At 36.7% G+C, this 14,584-nt stretch overlaps 1 protein-coding gene across 3 annotated transcripts in view; it reads right to left on the bottom strand.

Annotated features, from left to right (window-relative positions):
- CDH18 (cadherin 18) overlaps positions 1–14,584 on the bottom strand; it is a 185,723-nt gene that overhangs the window by 55,185 nt on the left and 115,954 nt on the right. For 2 of the 3 annotated variants that reach the window (XM_026081352.1, XM_026081353.1), the window contains exon 5: positions 4,377–4,564. In XM_026081352.1, the coding sequence (XP_025937137.1) occupies positions 4,377–4,564 (188 nt within the window). Of the gene's footprint in view, positions 1–4,376; positions 4,565–13,361; positions 13,369–14,584 lie in introns of all 3 variants that reach the window. The other variant, XM_026081354.1, reaches the window with a different exon arrangement.

Below are 14,584 nucleotides of genomic sequence, written 5' to 3'. Positions count from 1 at the left end.
ATAAGAACAGCAGCTCACTCTCCCACATAGGGATTCACAGGGGTGAAAAACACTATACTCCAATATTTGGCTATTTTGGAGAGACGATACACACACTGTAGTAAGGATAGTATTACTACCTGGAGTCTCAATTAGTATCAGTTCTTTTTTTTTTTTTTTTTTTAATTATTACCTCCTAAGGAGAACTAAGGAAAATCAGAAGCAAAATAAGCCTTGTAATATTCCACATCTTTGAGTACCTCACAAATCATATTGTTACATAACTCTTCCTTTCACATTTGCTAAAACATGCAAAAATTGAAATCTGGTTGCAATTTGAATTTACAGAACTTTATTTTGTTAGGCTTCTGCTTAAAACATTGTGTATGTGTTAAAACCGACATTCATCCCACATACTACAAATGCTGTGCAAAAAAGTTTGCTTATAGACACAACCATTCTTTCAGGTAATCTGAGCTGTTTATTGGTGGTAGTACTTTTTCGTTAGAGTACCTGCACCTAGGGAGGAATAACCTTCTGCACCAGTACAGACTGGGGGTTGACCTACTGGAAAGCAGCTCTGCAGAGAAGGACCTGGGCATCCTGGTAGACAACAAGTTGACCATGAGCCAGAAGCGTGCCCTCGCAGAAAAGAAGGCTAATGGTATGCTGGGGTGCATCAGGAAGAGTGTTGCCAGCAGGTCGAGGGAAGTGATTCTCCCCCTCTACTCAGCCCTYGTGAGGCCACATCTGGAGTGCTGTGTCCAGAGCTGGGCTCCCCAGTACAAGAGAGATATGGAGCTACTGGAGCAAGTCCAGCACAGGGCTACTTAGATGTTTAAGGGACTGAAGCATCTGTCATCTGAGGAAAGGCTGAGAGAGCTGGGCCTGTTCAGCCTGGAGAAGAGAAGGCTGAGGGCGGATCTTATCAATGTGTATAACTATCTGAAGGGATGGTGCAAAGAGGATGGGGCCAGACTCTTCAGCAGCACCCAATGATAGGATGAGATGCAACGGGCACAAACTGAAACACCGGAAGGCCCGTTTGGACATGAGGAAAAACTTCTTCACTGTGAGGGTGGCAGAGCACTGGAACAGGTTGCTCAGAGAGGCTGTGGAGTCTCCATCCTTGGAGATATTCAAATGCTGTCTGGACATGGTCCTGTGCAATGTGCTGTAGGTGACCCTGCTTGAGCAGGGGGGTTGGACTAGATGATCTCCAGAGGTCCCTTTCAACCTCAACCATTTTGTGATTCTGTGATTCTTTTTGGATTTAATGTATTAAGCATAAAATTCAGTTTAAAATACCTAATCTATCTGATAATTCTGCTATAATTTAGCAAAGGTTTTGGCCCAAAATAATTCAAAATAATTCAATAATTCAAAATAATTTATATTTCCAAAGGAACTATTTCACTATTCCATCAGATTCACCACAGGACTCATGTACCTCCAAGTAACCAAAAAGAAAGGTGGCTGTGTCCTTTCTTACCCCTTGCTCCCTCCAAAAGAAACAAACACACAAACTGTAAGGACACAATTGTAAGGCTTGTAAAGACATGCACATATTTCCTGTACATATGGATCAGTGATTCTGATTTTCATGCAAGCCTGAAAATACTAAATGTAGCTCAAGCAACCAGTCACAGAGCTAACTGGCAAAAGTGTTAGTCAACATACTGCAGTTTACATTTCTCGTATCAGGCTCCCAAAAGGAGCAGCAGAGTTTCATGAGAAATAAGTTCATGAAGTACCTATTTCCTGAACATTTCAGGCTTATTATACAAAATGGAAGACATGGGCCGTTCAGACTATTTTTCTGGGAAGCCTGGTTGATACTTGCTGATTTGAGGTTAGTAACACTATAGAATACTTTTTCTCCAAAAGCCATAGCAAGGGGGAACATGCTGACCACTTACTCTCTGAAGAATTCAAAGAAGTAGTGGCTTTTACTGTACTATTTTGTTTTGCTTTTGATTTGTATTCCTCTGATCTCCCACTCAAACAAGTAATCACATGAGGCAAAGGTGAAACTTTCCATGAGTTTGCAACCTACACTGTGTAAAAGGATTTTTGAGACTGAAGGGTGGCTTCATGGGGCTCGTGAAGAAGAGAGATGGTGAAAGTACAGAACAAAATGAGGCTAAAAAAGATTCCTTCTGACATTTGCAGACTTTGCAATTATGTTGACCAGCCTAGCATGGAGCTTCTAAGAAATTAAATTTTTGCATCAGAACTTCAAACAAGTAAAGTTTCATGAAATTTTGAGAAGCATTTCTGGGCTTCAGACATAGTTAATATATTTAGACCTAGCTTTTCTGATGTGCCTACAGTATATTCTTCAAAAGAAGTATTAAGAGGGGAGAAATCATTCTGTCTTACTGTTATAGAAGCTACTGCACCTGATTTATGAAACAAAACTGATTATGTTATTAGTATATATTACGCATTACACCTAGGCTATTGAAGTCATTAAACTTCAAAGCCAGTCTAAATTAAAAATACTTACAGCACATAGTATGTAAAATATGTGTTAAACTGTGTTCAAGATCAGAGCAAAAGAGAATAAAAGATAAAAGACCCATGAGATCACCTTTTTGTACAGTACTCTACAAGGGGATGTTCTTTGAGGGAAGAATGGAGGTATGGGATGMCAAGTTAACTGTTTTTGAGGTGCTGAATTTCAGCTCAACTGACATATAACATTAAGCAAAGCACACTCCTTCTTGTCTCAAATCACCGTCATATGTATGCATAAGAAAAGACCTGGTAACAAATGCTTTTGCCATATTCTAAACTATAGTGAAAATTTCTCTCATGCTATTTTGTTTGACAAAACCACTACAAAACCTGATTCTACACATTTGAGGTATGAATTATGCTACAAATTCTTCATTTCTTCTTCATGTTCTCAATTTGCATATATGTGTTTATTAAGCAACAGTAATGGTGAGCTTTTACATGGAAAAATGCTCATTTTGGATAAGAAATAACAGATTATGGCATTAGTTACCTCAAAGCAAATATGAGGTAATTTCACTGGTATAAAGGCAGAGTTTACTTTCATGTCAGTGAAATAGCTGGATATTACCCAAACATTATAAAATGCCCTCTGAATTAAAGCTCACTATAGTACAGGGAGAGACAGGAACCATTTTTAAATTATTATGAAAAGTGACATAAATTCAGTGATAAAATCTTATATTAAATGTAAAATAAAAATTTACATACATACCTACATTATTGAGACATAAAATGCATTTTCTTTATAATGTTTTTCTTTGGATTCTCCTTTCTCATATTTTCTTTTTCAGAGCTTCTGGTTTTCATTTCTCTTACCTTCAGCCAGGCCCAGCACACATATTACCAAAATATAAATGTACATTCATTTTCATTTTTTAGGCTGCAAGATATAATTCATGCCTACAAGATTCAATAACAATAAATCCACATAAGAATTGCTAATTGATGTCTGTTAGTCCAAGTGAAAATTGAAATCCAGAAAGGATTTCCCCTTGTTGGAAAGGTTTTGAAAAAATAATTGCTTAAATATGATAACCCAGTTCTCTTGATATTAAACTAAATTTAAATTTTGCCACAGAATATTAGCATAAACTTCAGGAAACATATGCTATGAACTCAGTTCAGAGGACTTAATATGGAGATGGAATTATCTGTAGAATTAATTTGTGTATGGAATTCAGTTAAGAATGACTAAATGGCAAGAAGGCTTTATAATTAATAGTTTAAATAGACTAGTATAAGTATAGGAATTCATATAAATGATAAAAATGTGATGGCTTATACACAAGTTATGTTCTGTGCCTTTATAAGCAAGTGGGTATGCACATTACACAGGGTACAATACTTGACCCCTTAGATGCCAGCTGGCAGGTAAGTCAAGGAATAAAAGTCTGCGAAAACTGAATTATACATTCACTGCCACAAATGAACTTTCTAGGTCAAGATTCAGGCAATTTGGAGCCAACAGTACTACTTCCAGCTGAACTTCACTTCTTTCCAAGAAGTTTCATAAGCAAAACCATCATTCAGAAAAAGAAGAAAACCTTTCAATAAACAATCCAATAAGCTTTAGTTTCATTCACTGCATTTGAAAGTTAGTTAAATATTAAATATGGCCATTCAAAAAGCACGTCAGTTTTAAATAATTGTTTCTTTTCTGAATTTCTTTTCTCAGTCCATTTCCTGCAAAGGTTTAAAGTGTCTCAGGGAAGCACTGTAGAGCACATTGTACTGCTTAAATTCATGATCTGTTAGGTTTACATATTAAAACAGTATTTTCATCATAGCATCTGCCTGTTTGGCAGTCTTCGGCATTCTTCTTCTTTAACATTTTAATTACATACACAGAGACACTTCCAAAGTCTTTTGCTTACCTTCTTAAGGGAAAGAATTCCTTCCCGTGTTTCTTTGTCAGTGGATATGGAGAACACACCAGAGCCATCACCGTTCATGATTGTATACTTCATGTCTGCATTTGAGCCAGTGTCTGCATCACTTGCCTTGATTTTGCCAACTGCTGATCCAACTTGAGCTGATTCAGGGACATACAGCTGGTAATGTTCTGGGGAAAAAAGAACAGAATTTGGATGATATTTTCTAACAAACTAAAGAACTGAATTTTGAAGTAATCAGGAGGGCACATTGTTAATCCTAAGGAGGGAAAGATGCTGCTAAAAAATTTAGGCATGCCTAAATTATGGAACCATTATGTGTTTGATACACTTCTTGTAATTCCACTTGTCAATGGAACAGTACTTCATATACAAAGCTGAGAAATAAAAACTATGAACATATACAGATTCCTGAATGAATTCAAAGTGAAATTGCATCTTACATGGATGTCTTATTCAAAATCAAAATTACCTAATGCAAACTTTCAGTTTTCAGTCATTTTTGCTGTTCATCATGTAACAAGGAAATTATCTCTGAAGTTAACTTCACACCATGTTAAAAAGTACATCTTCTCCAAAGCCAAAAAAAATACATCTTCAGCAACTTACCATCAAATGCAGTCAAATGAGTAACATTTCTTTTGAACTGAAAAGTCTTTGTATGCTATATCCATAGTTTATTTTTTAAAGTCCAATCAGTTGATTTTGCAGCACTGAATCAACATGTATGTTTTCTACAGAAAGATGTAATAAATCCTTAATATTTTACCATTGTTACCTTACAGCGTTTTTGTGGCAGCAAAAAATCCTTTGCAAACAAATATTGATTGGTATCCATGGTAAAGGAAAATGAACATAACAGGTATTTAAATGCATTCCACAGTTCTCACCATAAAAAGTACCCATAACAACTGTGACCTTCCTTCAGTATTTGTATAACTTGACAGATTAATCATTAGAAAGTGGAATATATTTTTGGAAAAATTAGTCAAAATAATTGCTGCCCCAATTAATATGCAAAATGGCTCATCGCACTGTCTATAAAGCAACTATTGTCTTGCCAACAAGCTGCATTCAGTATGCTTACGGATCACACCTTCTCTAAAGTGCAAGACTACTTTGTAAGCGAGGATCAGTTAATACAAGAGTAGGGGGGGAAACTACAGTAACTCTAGAATCTTCCAATTCTTATACTTTTAAATATCTTTTTCAACACAGTGTTTAACATAAGATAGCATAGCTCTGAGTCACTGTAGCATGAATATTTTTAAATCTTAAGAAACTCTTTACAGAGCTCTGTGCTCACTTCCTAATGTTGGAAACGTTCCATGGCTCAGTGGAATGAAACAAGGGCATTTGGAATTTTCCTCTTCTTCCCAATCTGTACGTCCAGCAGTTGTAAAAATATCCATTATTTAACACTGTATAACACTAAGAGAAATGTGATCATATCTAAAACAGAAAATAAGTTACTACACATTAGGGGATTCTCAAGGGAAACAAGAACTGTCCAGCAGAACAGCACAAAAAGTAGAATTAATCATGTAAAAAAGAAATTACCAACAGTGATGTAACAGGGAAATTGATTAGAAGTTGATTAAACTAAAATGCATAGTTAATTCTTTGATATGCATATAAAAGCCATCTTCATGAATTTCAAAATAAGTGCATTCTTTTGAAACTTTTCATGCTTACAGATGGTGTCAGCTGACACTTTCATACTGTTGGTTGTTTTATTTCATACATAAAATCATAGTGATGGGATGAGATGCATTTTGGAGTTTACTTCTTGTTAAAATAAATGTGAAATGTGTTTGACACTTTTGCTCTGACTAATGCATCCTATAAAGGAAAAGAGTGAGGTCACAAAGATATGTCACGTAGATGTAACCAAGCTACTTCAGGAACTGAAAGTGTTAAAGCTGTAAGATGAGGTGAACTAAATAGAGACTTCCAAATACTCAGGCTAGTTCAAATAGATCCACATGACACTACACTGTGCTTTATAATCACACCCTAAGTGTTAGCCATCTGTTTAAAACAACATTTTACAGATACCAACTTTAAATTTTCTGAAATGTTAAGATCTCAAGCAAAATACACATTTGAAATCATGATTTAATTAGTATCTGTAGAACTGAAATGTTTCAGAAAATGATGTAATGAAAGGAATAGTGTTAAAAACTAAAAATTGCCAGATCATGAAATCAGAAATGCTTCTCAATGAGAATTTAACCACTGCTTCATAGAAATAGCCTGAAGATATCTTGTACAGACACGAGCCAATTAATAATTACAAGCAATACTATCTGAAATCAACAAACACTTAAGAGGATAAAATTCAGCAACATGAAGGTGCGAGAAAATATATTATTGACATTTATTTAGACTAGAGGTGAAAACTGGAAATGTCCTTATGAAATACTGAGTAGTTGCAAAATTTATTCCTGTAAATTAGATGAACTGGATCAACTGAAAATTTCCTTGGGCATTAAATAAATTTTGATAGGATTAAGAATAAAAGGGATGTGGAACGGGAATACTATGAATTTATGATTCTTATTTTAACCTATTTCCCTGTCTCAAACTACCTAAAAGTTTGTTGAGGATTCAGGAATGCTCAGGATCAGGCACCATTCTCTAGCAAGAATTTACCAAATCTGCCTGAGTTGAACAGGTTCCTACACTCCAAGCATTGTTGCCTTCCAAGAGCTGGTGTAACAGCAGGAATTTCACACCATCTTGAAGCTGCTCTAAATTGTTCTAGAGGATCCGTCCAGCAGATCACAGATCAAGATTCTGTAGAGGTTGATTTGGCTTTCAAATTTTATGTCAACACTCTCTCAGATGCATTCACTTGGCTGAGGAAATGAGCAAACTGATACTCTTTTCCAGTTAATGTACTTTATAGGATAGTGATGTGTAGTAAGAACACCTGCGGAAGATCTGGCGAGGAGTCAGTGACTGGCAGAGTACGTGGTAGCAACCCCAGCGTGTGAAACTACACACTGACCAAATTCCCATCAGGGCCAGGCATGCATATTCCCTTTTGTCGGCAATGTCTAGCTGCTTCCCGGGCAGTAGCTACTCAAGGTTAGCACAGCTGAGATAAGGAAACAGTTCTACTAGATTTAAGGGGCCTTTACGAACAACGAGTCGTGTCCCGCCTGTGCGTCCAACCCACGTGTCCGACCCATACCTCCAGCAGCCTCCCATCAGTGACCCCTCCTCGTGGTTCCCGGGGCTCCCCGTGCAGTCTGTTGTGTAAGTCCTTTATTTAATCTATCCTGTTTAACCCCTTACGAACCTTGAGTGTCTCTCTCCACTGGTATCTGACCCTCTCTTGCCTGCCTTGCGGTCACATGATATCACTTTGCAAAGCTTTAATCTATACTAATTGAAACATAGTTCAAATACATATAAACAATCTTCATTTTTCTTTCAATATATTATATGGCTTTTCTGTCATCATAATACAAAACCAACTTATTGATTTCTAGAACACTTTACTTCTCTTCCAATTAGCCTACTGGCAACCTATAAGGCTGTTTTACCTATAAGGCTCAGAAAAGCAACTTCTCTGCCTGAATGTCTCCAAAAGAGAAACATGACAGTATACAGTGCAACTCAGCAAGCATGTTATTCACTTTATTAATAAGCACATTATTCAATTTATTTTAATTATTAATCTATTCTAGAGATAATTTTGAATTACTTATCTAGGGTACAATGTCCTCTAGAACAATAGAAATTAAGTTACTTGAAAAGAAGGGGAGGAGAGGCATAATACTGGGCTAATAAAGTGAGAAATAAGAGTAAATATTTGGCATGATTGCTGTTTGTTTATCCAAGGTATAGTTTTAGTGACATGAGGATAAATACTGCTTGGTGATGAACCAACAGATGCATTCATTCATACAACATAGCTCACACACTGACTCCTTTGGCTATCTACTAGCAAGCTGATAAACATAGCAACTGATTGCCTTAATGTAAAATGCTGCCATATCCTAACTATATATATATATAAAGTTCTCTTGTACCTAAAACTACATAAATGCTCGGTCATGAGCCAAATTGCTGAGATATGGAAGATAAGTGGACAGTGAGGCGGCCTCAAAGGGTGATGATTATCAGCATAAAATTCAATTGGCAGCCGATTAGTAGTAGCATCCCTCAGAGGTCAATATTGGGGTCAATACTATTTAATGTTTTTACTAATAAACTAAATAAGCAGCATGCACTCACGGCATGCTTGTGGATGACACCTACTGGGTGGGAGCAGCCAGTACAAAGGAGGGCAGGGTGACTATTCAGAAGAACCTGAACAGGCTGGAGAGATGGGTCAACAGGAACCTCACGGAGTTCAGTAAGGCAAATACAAAGTCCTGCACCTGTAGAGGAATAACCCCATGAACTAGTACCAGGTGGGTCTGACTGGCTAGAAAGCAGCTGTGCAGAAAAGGACCTGGGAATCCTCATGGACAACAGGTTGACCATGCACCAGCAATGCACCCTTGCAGGTCCAGTGAAGTGATCCTTCCCCTCTATTCTGCACTTGTGAGACCACAATCTGGAGTGCTGTGTCCTGTGATGGGCTCCCCACTACATAAAAGACACTGATATACTTGAGCAAGTCCAGTGGAGGGCTACTAAAATGGCCACAGAGTAAACGACGTATGAGGAGAGGCTGAGAGAGCTGGGTTTGTTTAGCCTTAAGAAGAGAAGGCTCAGTGAAGATTTTATTGCTGTCTGTAACTACCTCATGGGAAGGTGCAGACATGTCAGAGACAGTCATTCCTCAGAGTTTCATCATGGGAGGATGACAGCCAACAGTTACAAGCTGGAACACAGTCAATGCCAACTCAATAAAAGATTTTTTTATTTTTTTTTAACAAGAGGGTGGTCAAACACTTGGAGCATGCTGTCCAGAGAGTTGTAGGATCTGAAACCTTGGAGATATTCAAAACCTGAGTAGACAAGACCCTCAGCAACCTCATCTAACTGAAATTGCTTTAAGCAGGGGTTTGGGTCATATGACCTTCTGGAGGTCCTACATGATTCCATGTTTCTGTGATTCATGAAATTATGCCTCAGGTTTTACCGCAAGTTATCTCTGACAAAATATAGTGCAGCTTCAATTGTGAACTGTGCTCAGTCTTGGTAGGTGGTTTTCTGCTGTGAAGTTATTCTTCATTAACACAGATGCTGATTTGCTTTACATGTAAGACATGATTTTGGATTTTCTTTTGAGACGGCAGCTTTTTAGAAGTTCATTTCTCACAATCTTTCTTCGATAGTTGTTACATAGCCATCTTCCTTCAACTATGATTACTTTGAATATAATAAATCTGATTTGTGGTTGTTATGAAGCCAGTAACTTCCACATTTCCAGCAGCTCAGTCAAGGAATTTCACTGTCAAGACCTTTATTCTGAATATTCTTTCTGATGACAATATCCCTTTCATACCACCAAACTAAGGAAGAAATTTTTAAGATAAGTAAATTTGGCTTTTCTTCACTGCCAAAAAAAACTCTTTTGCATTTTCTAGAAAAATATTTGAACTTTAGGTGAAGTCTTTGCATATTTGCAAATATTAATATAACTGACATTAAAGTAATCTTCAAAACTTAGACAGTCTGCTTGCCTTAAAACTTTGGAGAATATAGTACTCTTGGGCCAATTTTAGGAAAAACGTCCTTCTTAGAGGCCACAAACCTATTTAGCTGGAAGAAGACTTGTGCATCCCCACACCCCTGTTTTTTACATCACAGTGCAAACTTTGTGAGTTATGTTTATGATTAAGATTATAATCAGTGACAAGTTTCATTCATGTTCCCTGCAACTTTGCCTTTACAGAGAGTAACTAAAAGTACCCGAGAAATTTCTGGATAATTTTCAGAATTTAAAAGTATTCTGACTTGTAAAAAGTGTGAACTTTATGCCACTCATGGGTAAAATGCAAACAGAAAGAAAGCTGGATTTCCTGGATTTTCAGATTCAGTATTTTCCTGTAGGTATTGAATACCCGACTATGCATTTCCTGTGCAAATGGTGTGGGAAAAACAACATATGCACTCCATAATCATCACTAATGAGCAACTTAATGGTTGGGCTTGATCTGCAGCAGCCTCTAGAGCTGTGCTGTGTTGAGCATATTCTATGCCATTTACTCGGGGACTCAGGCTACATCTTTCAGCTTGGGTCAGCAGAGGGCAACAGCAACACTTGTAAAGAGAATCTGCTCCATTTGGACTGTTTTTTCCTGGAGTTAGCACAGCTTGGATTGTGTTCCCATTGGGGGTTAGCTTCATAACGGACACGAAAATGAAAGCCATTCTGAGGTACATCTCTTACAGTGGATAGGTCCTAATCCTACTTCTCCACTCAGAAAAACAAAAAAAAMCCCAAACCATTACTGCCTCATTTTGATCCCTTATGGAAACAAACAAACAAACAAACAAACATTTATTTCTACCACAGAACCTTTCAAAATGGTTTTATTTTGATACGTATGATATATATGGTGAGTAATCTATCCTGTACATAGAAATCCTCATAGACAATACTCATTTAAGTGAAATATAAAGCACTGCTAGATTTCACGCTACTCTAAGGAGTAAAGTTGAAGTACAAAGCTGACACTAAAGCCAATTATACAAAATGAACATTTTCTAGAAATATGTAGTCAGACTTGAATATAAATGTATTTTTGGCTGTCCAAGCTGCCCTTTATACTTGAATTCCATGAACAATTGTGTGATCAACTTTTAGTATCATGAATGATTGTTGGAGAAGAGTTTTTAAACCGCATACTTAAATACTCTCTTATTACAGTTACTTCGTTTAATTTTTACAGAAGATATCTGATTGTGGGAATTGCTCTTTTCCTGTCCAGGAAACAGAATATCATGAAACCTATTATATGATCAAACAACATTAAAAAACTTATGTCAGATTTCAATTACTGAAAAGTAAACTATAGCGTAAGTGATAAATAAAACAATTTGTTAGATTTAACTTCAAATGCTGTGCAAATATTTGTCTGCTCACAGACAAAGTAGAAAAAGAAGACAATTAATCAAACAAATCACTTTCAACAATATTTGCTCAGTCCATAGAAGCATGCACTCAAAGATACCTATACTTCATTTCTTATCTCTTAACTCTCTTAGGCACTTAATGAACATCATCCTTTCTTAAGTCCTGTACTCCTCATCTCATATGTTCATGTCTTAAGGCACACCACAGATTACTGATTGCTTCTAGCATGTTAGAAAGGTACAGCATAGGAGAAATTTTAGAAATCATTCAGATCACTGAGGCTTGTCCCTTTCAATAGTCAATTTTCTCAGGACATTATTGATGTAAACTGTTTTTTAAACAGCCCATCGTCCTTGTTTCAGCAACCTCGCTAGGCAGGTGACTCCAAATACTTCTGAGGAATCAAAACCCACCATGCATCCCTTATGTTTAAGACTATCAGCTGTTGTGTCTTAGCCTCACACATTCAAGTTACACACTCTTACCACGTAATACAAGCATGTAATAAGCATTTTTCTCCCTTTAGATGGGCTTCTGGCTGACAAAGTCAGAAAAAAACTCATGCTCTGAAAACTGACAAAAATGGAAGCTTGCTAGTTCATATTTACCTACTGTATGCTCAGTTTCTGATATGAAACTTTAGCCATTTTTAAATAAAGAACAATTAAGGTCAGGGGGATTGGAGATTTACTTGTGATGATTCCCTGTAAAGCCAGAAAATCAGTTCACTGAACACTAACCACACACACAAAGGAAATGTCACTCACTGATCATTCATTTTGAAACCTGAGCATACGTTTTATAAACACAATTAACTGGAATAATTCTCCAGCATTAAGAACAAAGGAGTAGCAAAATACCCAATAGCATTAATTATGCAGTGTGACTATAATGTAAATATGTACTATATCCAAATTTTAATGGCAGTTTTGTTTATCAAAGAATGCAGATCCTAAAATTTATGTTATAAAAGCTCTAATGGTTCTCATGATCTGCACTGTTAGTTTTTTTACAGATCTGCACTGTTAGTTTTTTTACAGTAATCTTAAACACAATATTCTTACCAAAAAATCTTTCTACCTTTCTTTCCCTATGTATATAACTAAAAATCTGATTAATGTAGATACCTTTATCATTTTAAAAGTCTGTACTGAAATACTATTTACATCTGATCAGCACCACCAGCTACAATTTCTAGGTTACAAGTAATTAGTTCTAGGTCTTTTTTTTACACTAAAGTTCACCTGCCATTTAAGAACTCTTAACAATACACTGAAATGCTCTGGATTAATCTTGACGTCCAAAGTTCGTTAAGATTAGTATGTTGGTCAAGAATTCACTTTTTTTTCAGAAAACTCTCAATTTTAACCACAGATGTTTTAAGAACACAGCAAACGGAAAACTCTATGAACAATGCTCAGATCTTCTCACGAAACTCTACCCTTTCATTCTCATTATGTTGGTTCAACTTTCATAACAGAACAAAAAATAAGCTACATATGATTTTTAAGTAATATCTGCTTCAGGCATAAAATAAATTAATGGAGGCTGTTGTATTTCCCTATCACCTATCACAATCCCTATCACCTATCACCTATCCCTATCACAATGAACATCTCATTTCCCCGGCATGAACATATACGTTACTTATTTCATCTTTTAACGAGATATTAGTAATTGCGTTTCAGCAGAGTGATCAAGCACTTCAGACTCATCCTGTCTGAGTCTATTGTTTACACAAAGAGCTAGTTCTGTACCTAGCTTTGTATAACCACTAAGAAGGAAAAAGGGTCCTCCCACAACCCTGGAAAAAAATTATCAAATAACATGATTTTCATATGTATGTCTTTGGAGATCTTGGAATGCACATATGAAGACAATTGTTGGTAATGTCAAAGACTTGAAATGTTCTTGGATGCAACATGTAAACTAAAATTCTAGAAAAATGTATCCTAAATTGTGAGCCACCTGCAGGAGCAAGCACTGAGTATGGTAGTACAAAAAATTCAACTGTGCCACACAGAAATGATAAAAATGACAATAAAATAACATTTCCAGGCTGGGTAACCTTGATTCTGAAGAAAGAAAACACAGTATTTAGGACACGAAGGAATAAATCTTCTGCAGAACAGAAATATTAGGGTTCTTTGGAAGTCAGGCTTGAAATCAACTTTCTACATGTCCCTATAAGAGAAAATCAGAGAAAATTCAGCAGCTGCTCATTTCCTCTGGCAGCAGCCAAGCGGTCAATCAGCAGGCAGATGGCTCTGGACTAGTCATCGGCAGTGGGGAGTGGGGGGATGCTGATGGTTAAGTGTGGGGATCACAGGAACTGGATGAACTATATGGATCTAAAACTAGGGATATGGAAAGGACCATATGGTGGCCTAATTACTAGAGGAGGTAGCTGCATTATCTACTGGTGTTGCATAGAGAGAAGACATGGGCTTTGATTTGCTGCTGTTATGGTTCTAGGACCCCTATACATGCAGTGTATGTGCACACTGCATCTTTACTGGCAACGAAATTTGCACTAAATGCCATGCCTAGATGCACACTGTGCATATGTAGAGAGCTAACTGCTGGAGAACCTTCCTGTCCACATTGTAAGATCTATGTTTTAAAAGAGTGTGAACAGCAGATATGCTTAATTAGCTAATGATGAGTTATATTAACAAGGCTGGGTAGTAGGTACAGAGTAGACACCTTATTAGCACAGAGCAGAATTAACATGTTTGCTTCTGGGAGCTTGTTTTGGCAGAGCTAACTTGAGTACCTTCATACAATACTGCCATTTAAATATGGCTGCATACTTTTCATAAAATGACTTGCAAAAAAAGCGAGGTCAAACAAATCATGAACATACATAAACATCACCTTACTTGTATGCAATGCCATGAAACAACCAAGCTGCAACAATCAAGCTTTATAAAAAAAGTTGTTTTAAGCCATAAATTGTATTTAAATTCTTCTTTATGCTCAAGAACTCAGCTAGATGTTTCAAACAACAAAATCTGCAAATAGGCTATCAGAGAGAGCATTTCCTTGTAAAATCAAGCTCTAACCACAACAATAACTAAAGATCTCCTATATACTGTCCAGAATGTAATCACTAGCACTTGAAGTACAAAACATGTCAGTGGAA

The sequence above is a fragment of the Apteryx rowi genome, unplaced genomic scaffold, assembly GCF_003343035.1.
Source record: "Apteryx rowi isolate R43461 unplaced genomic scaffold, aptRow1 scaffold_545, whole genome shotgun sequence".
Classification (NCBI taxonomy): Eukaryota; Metazoa; Chordata; class Aves; order Apterygiformes; family Apterygidae; genus Apteryx; species Apteryx rowi.
This window is presented reverse-complemented; position numbering and strand designations above follow the sequence as displayed.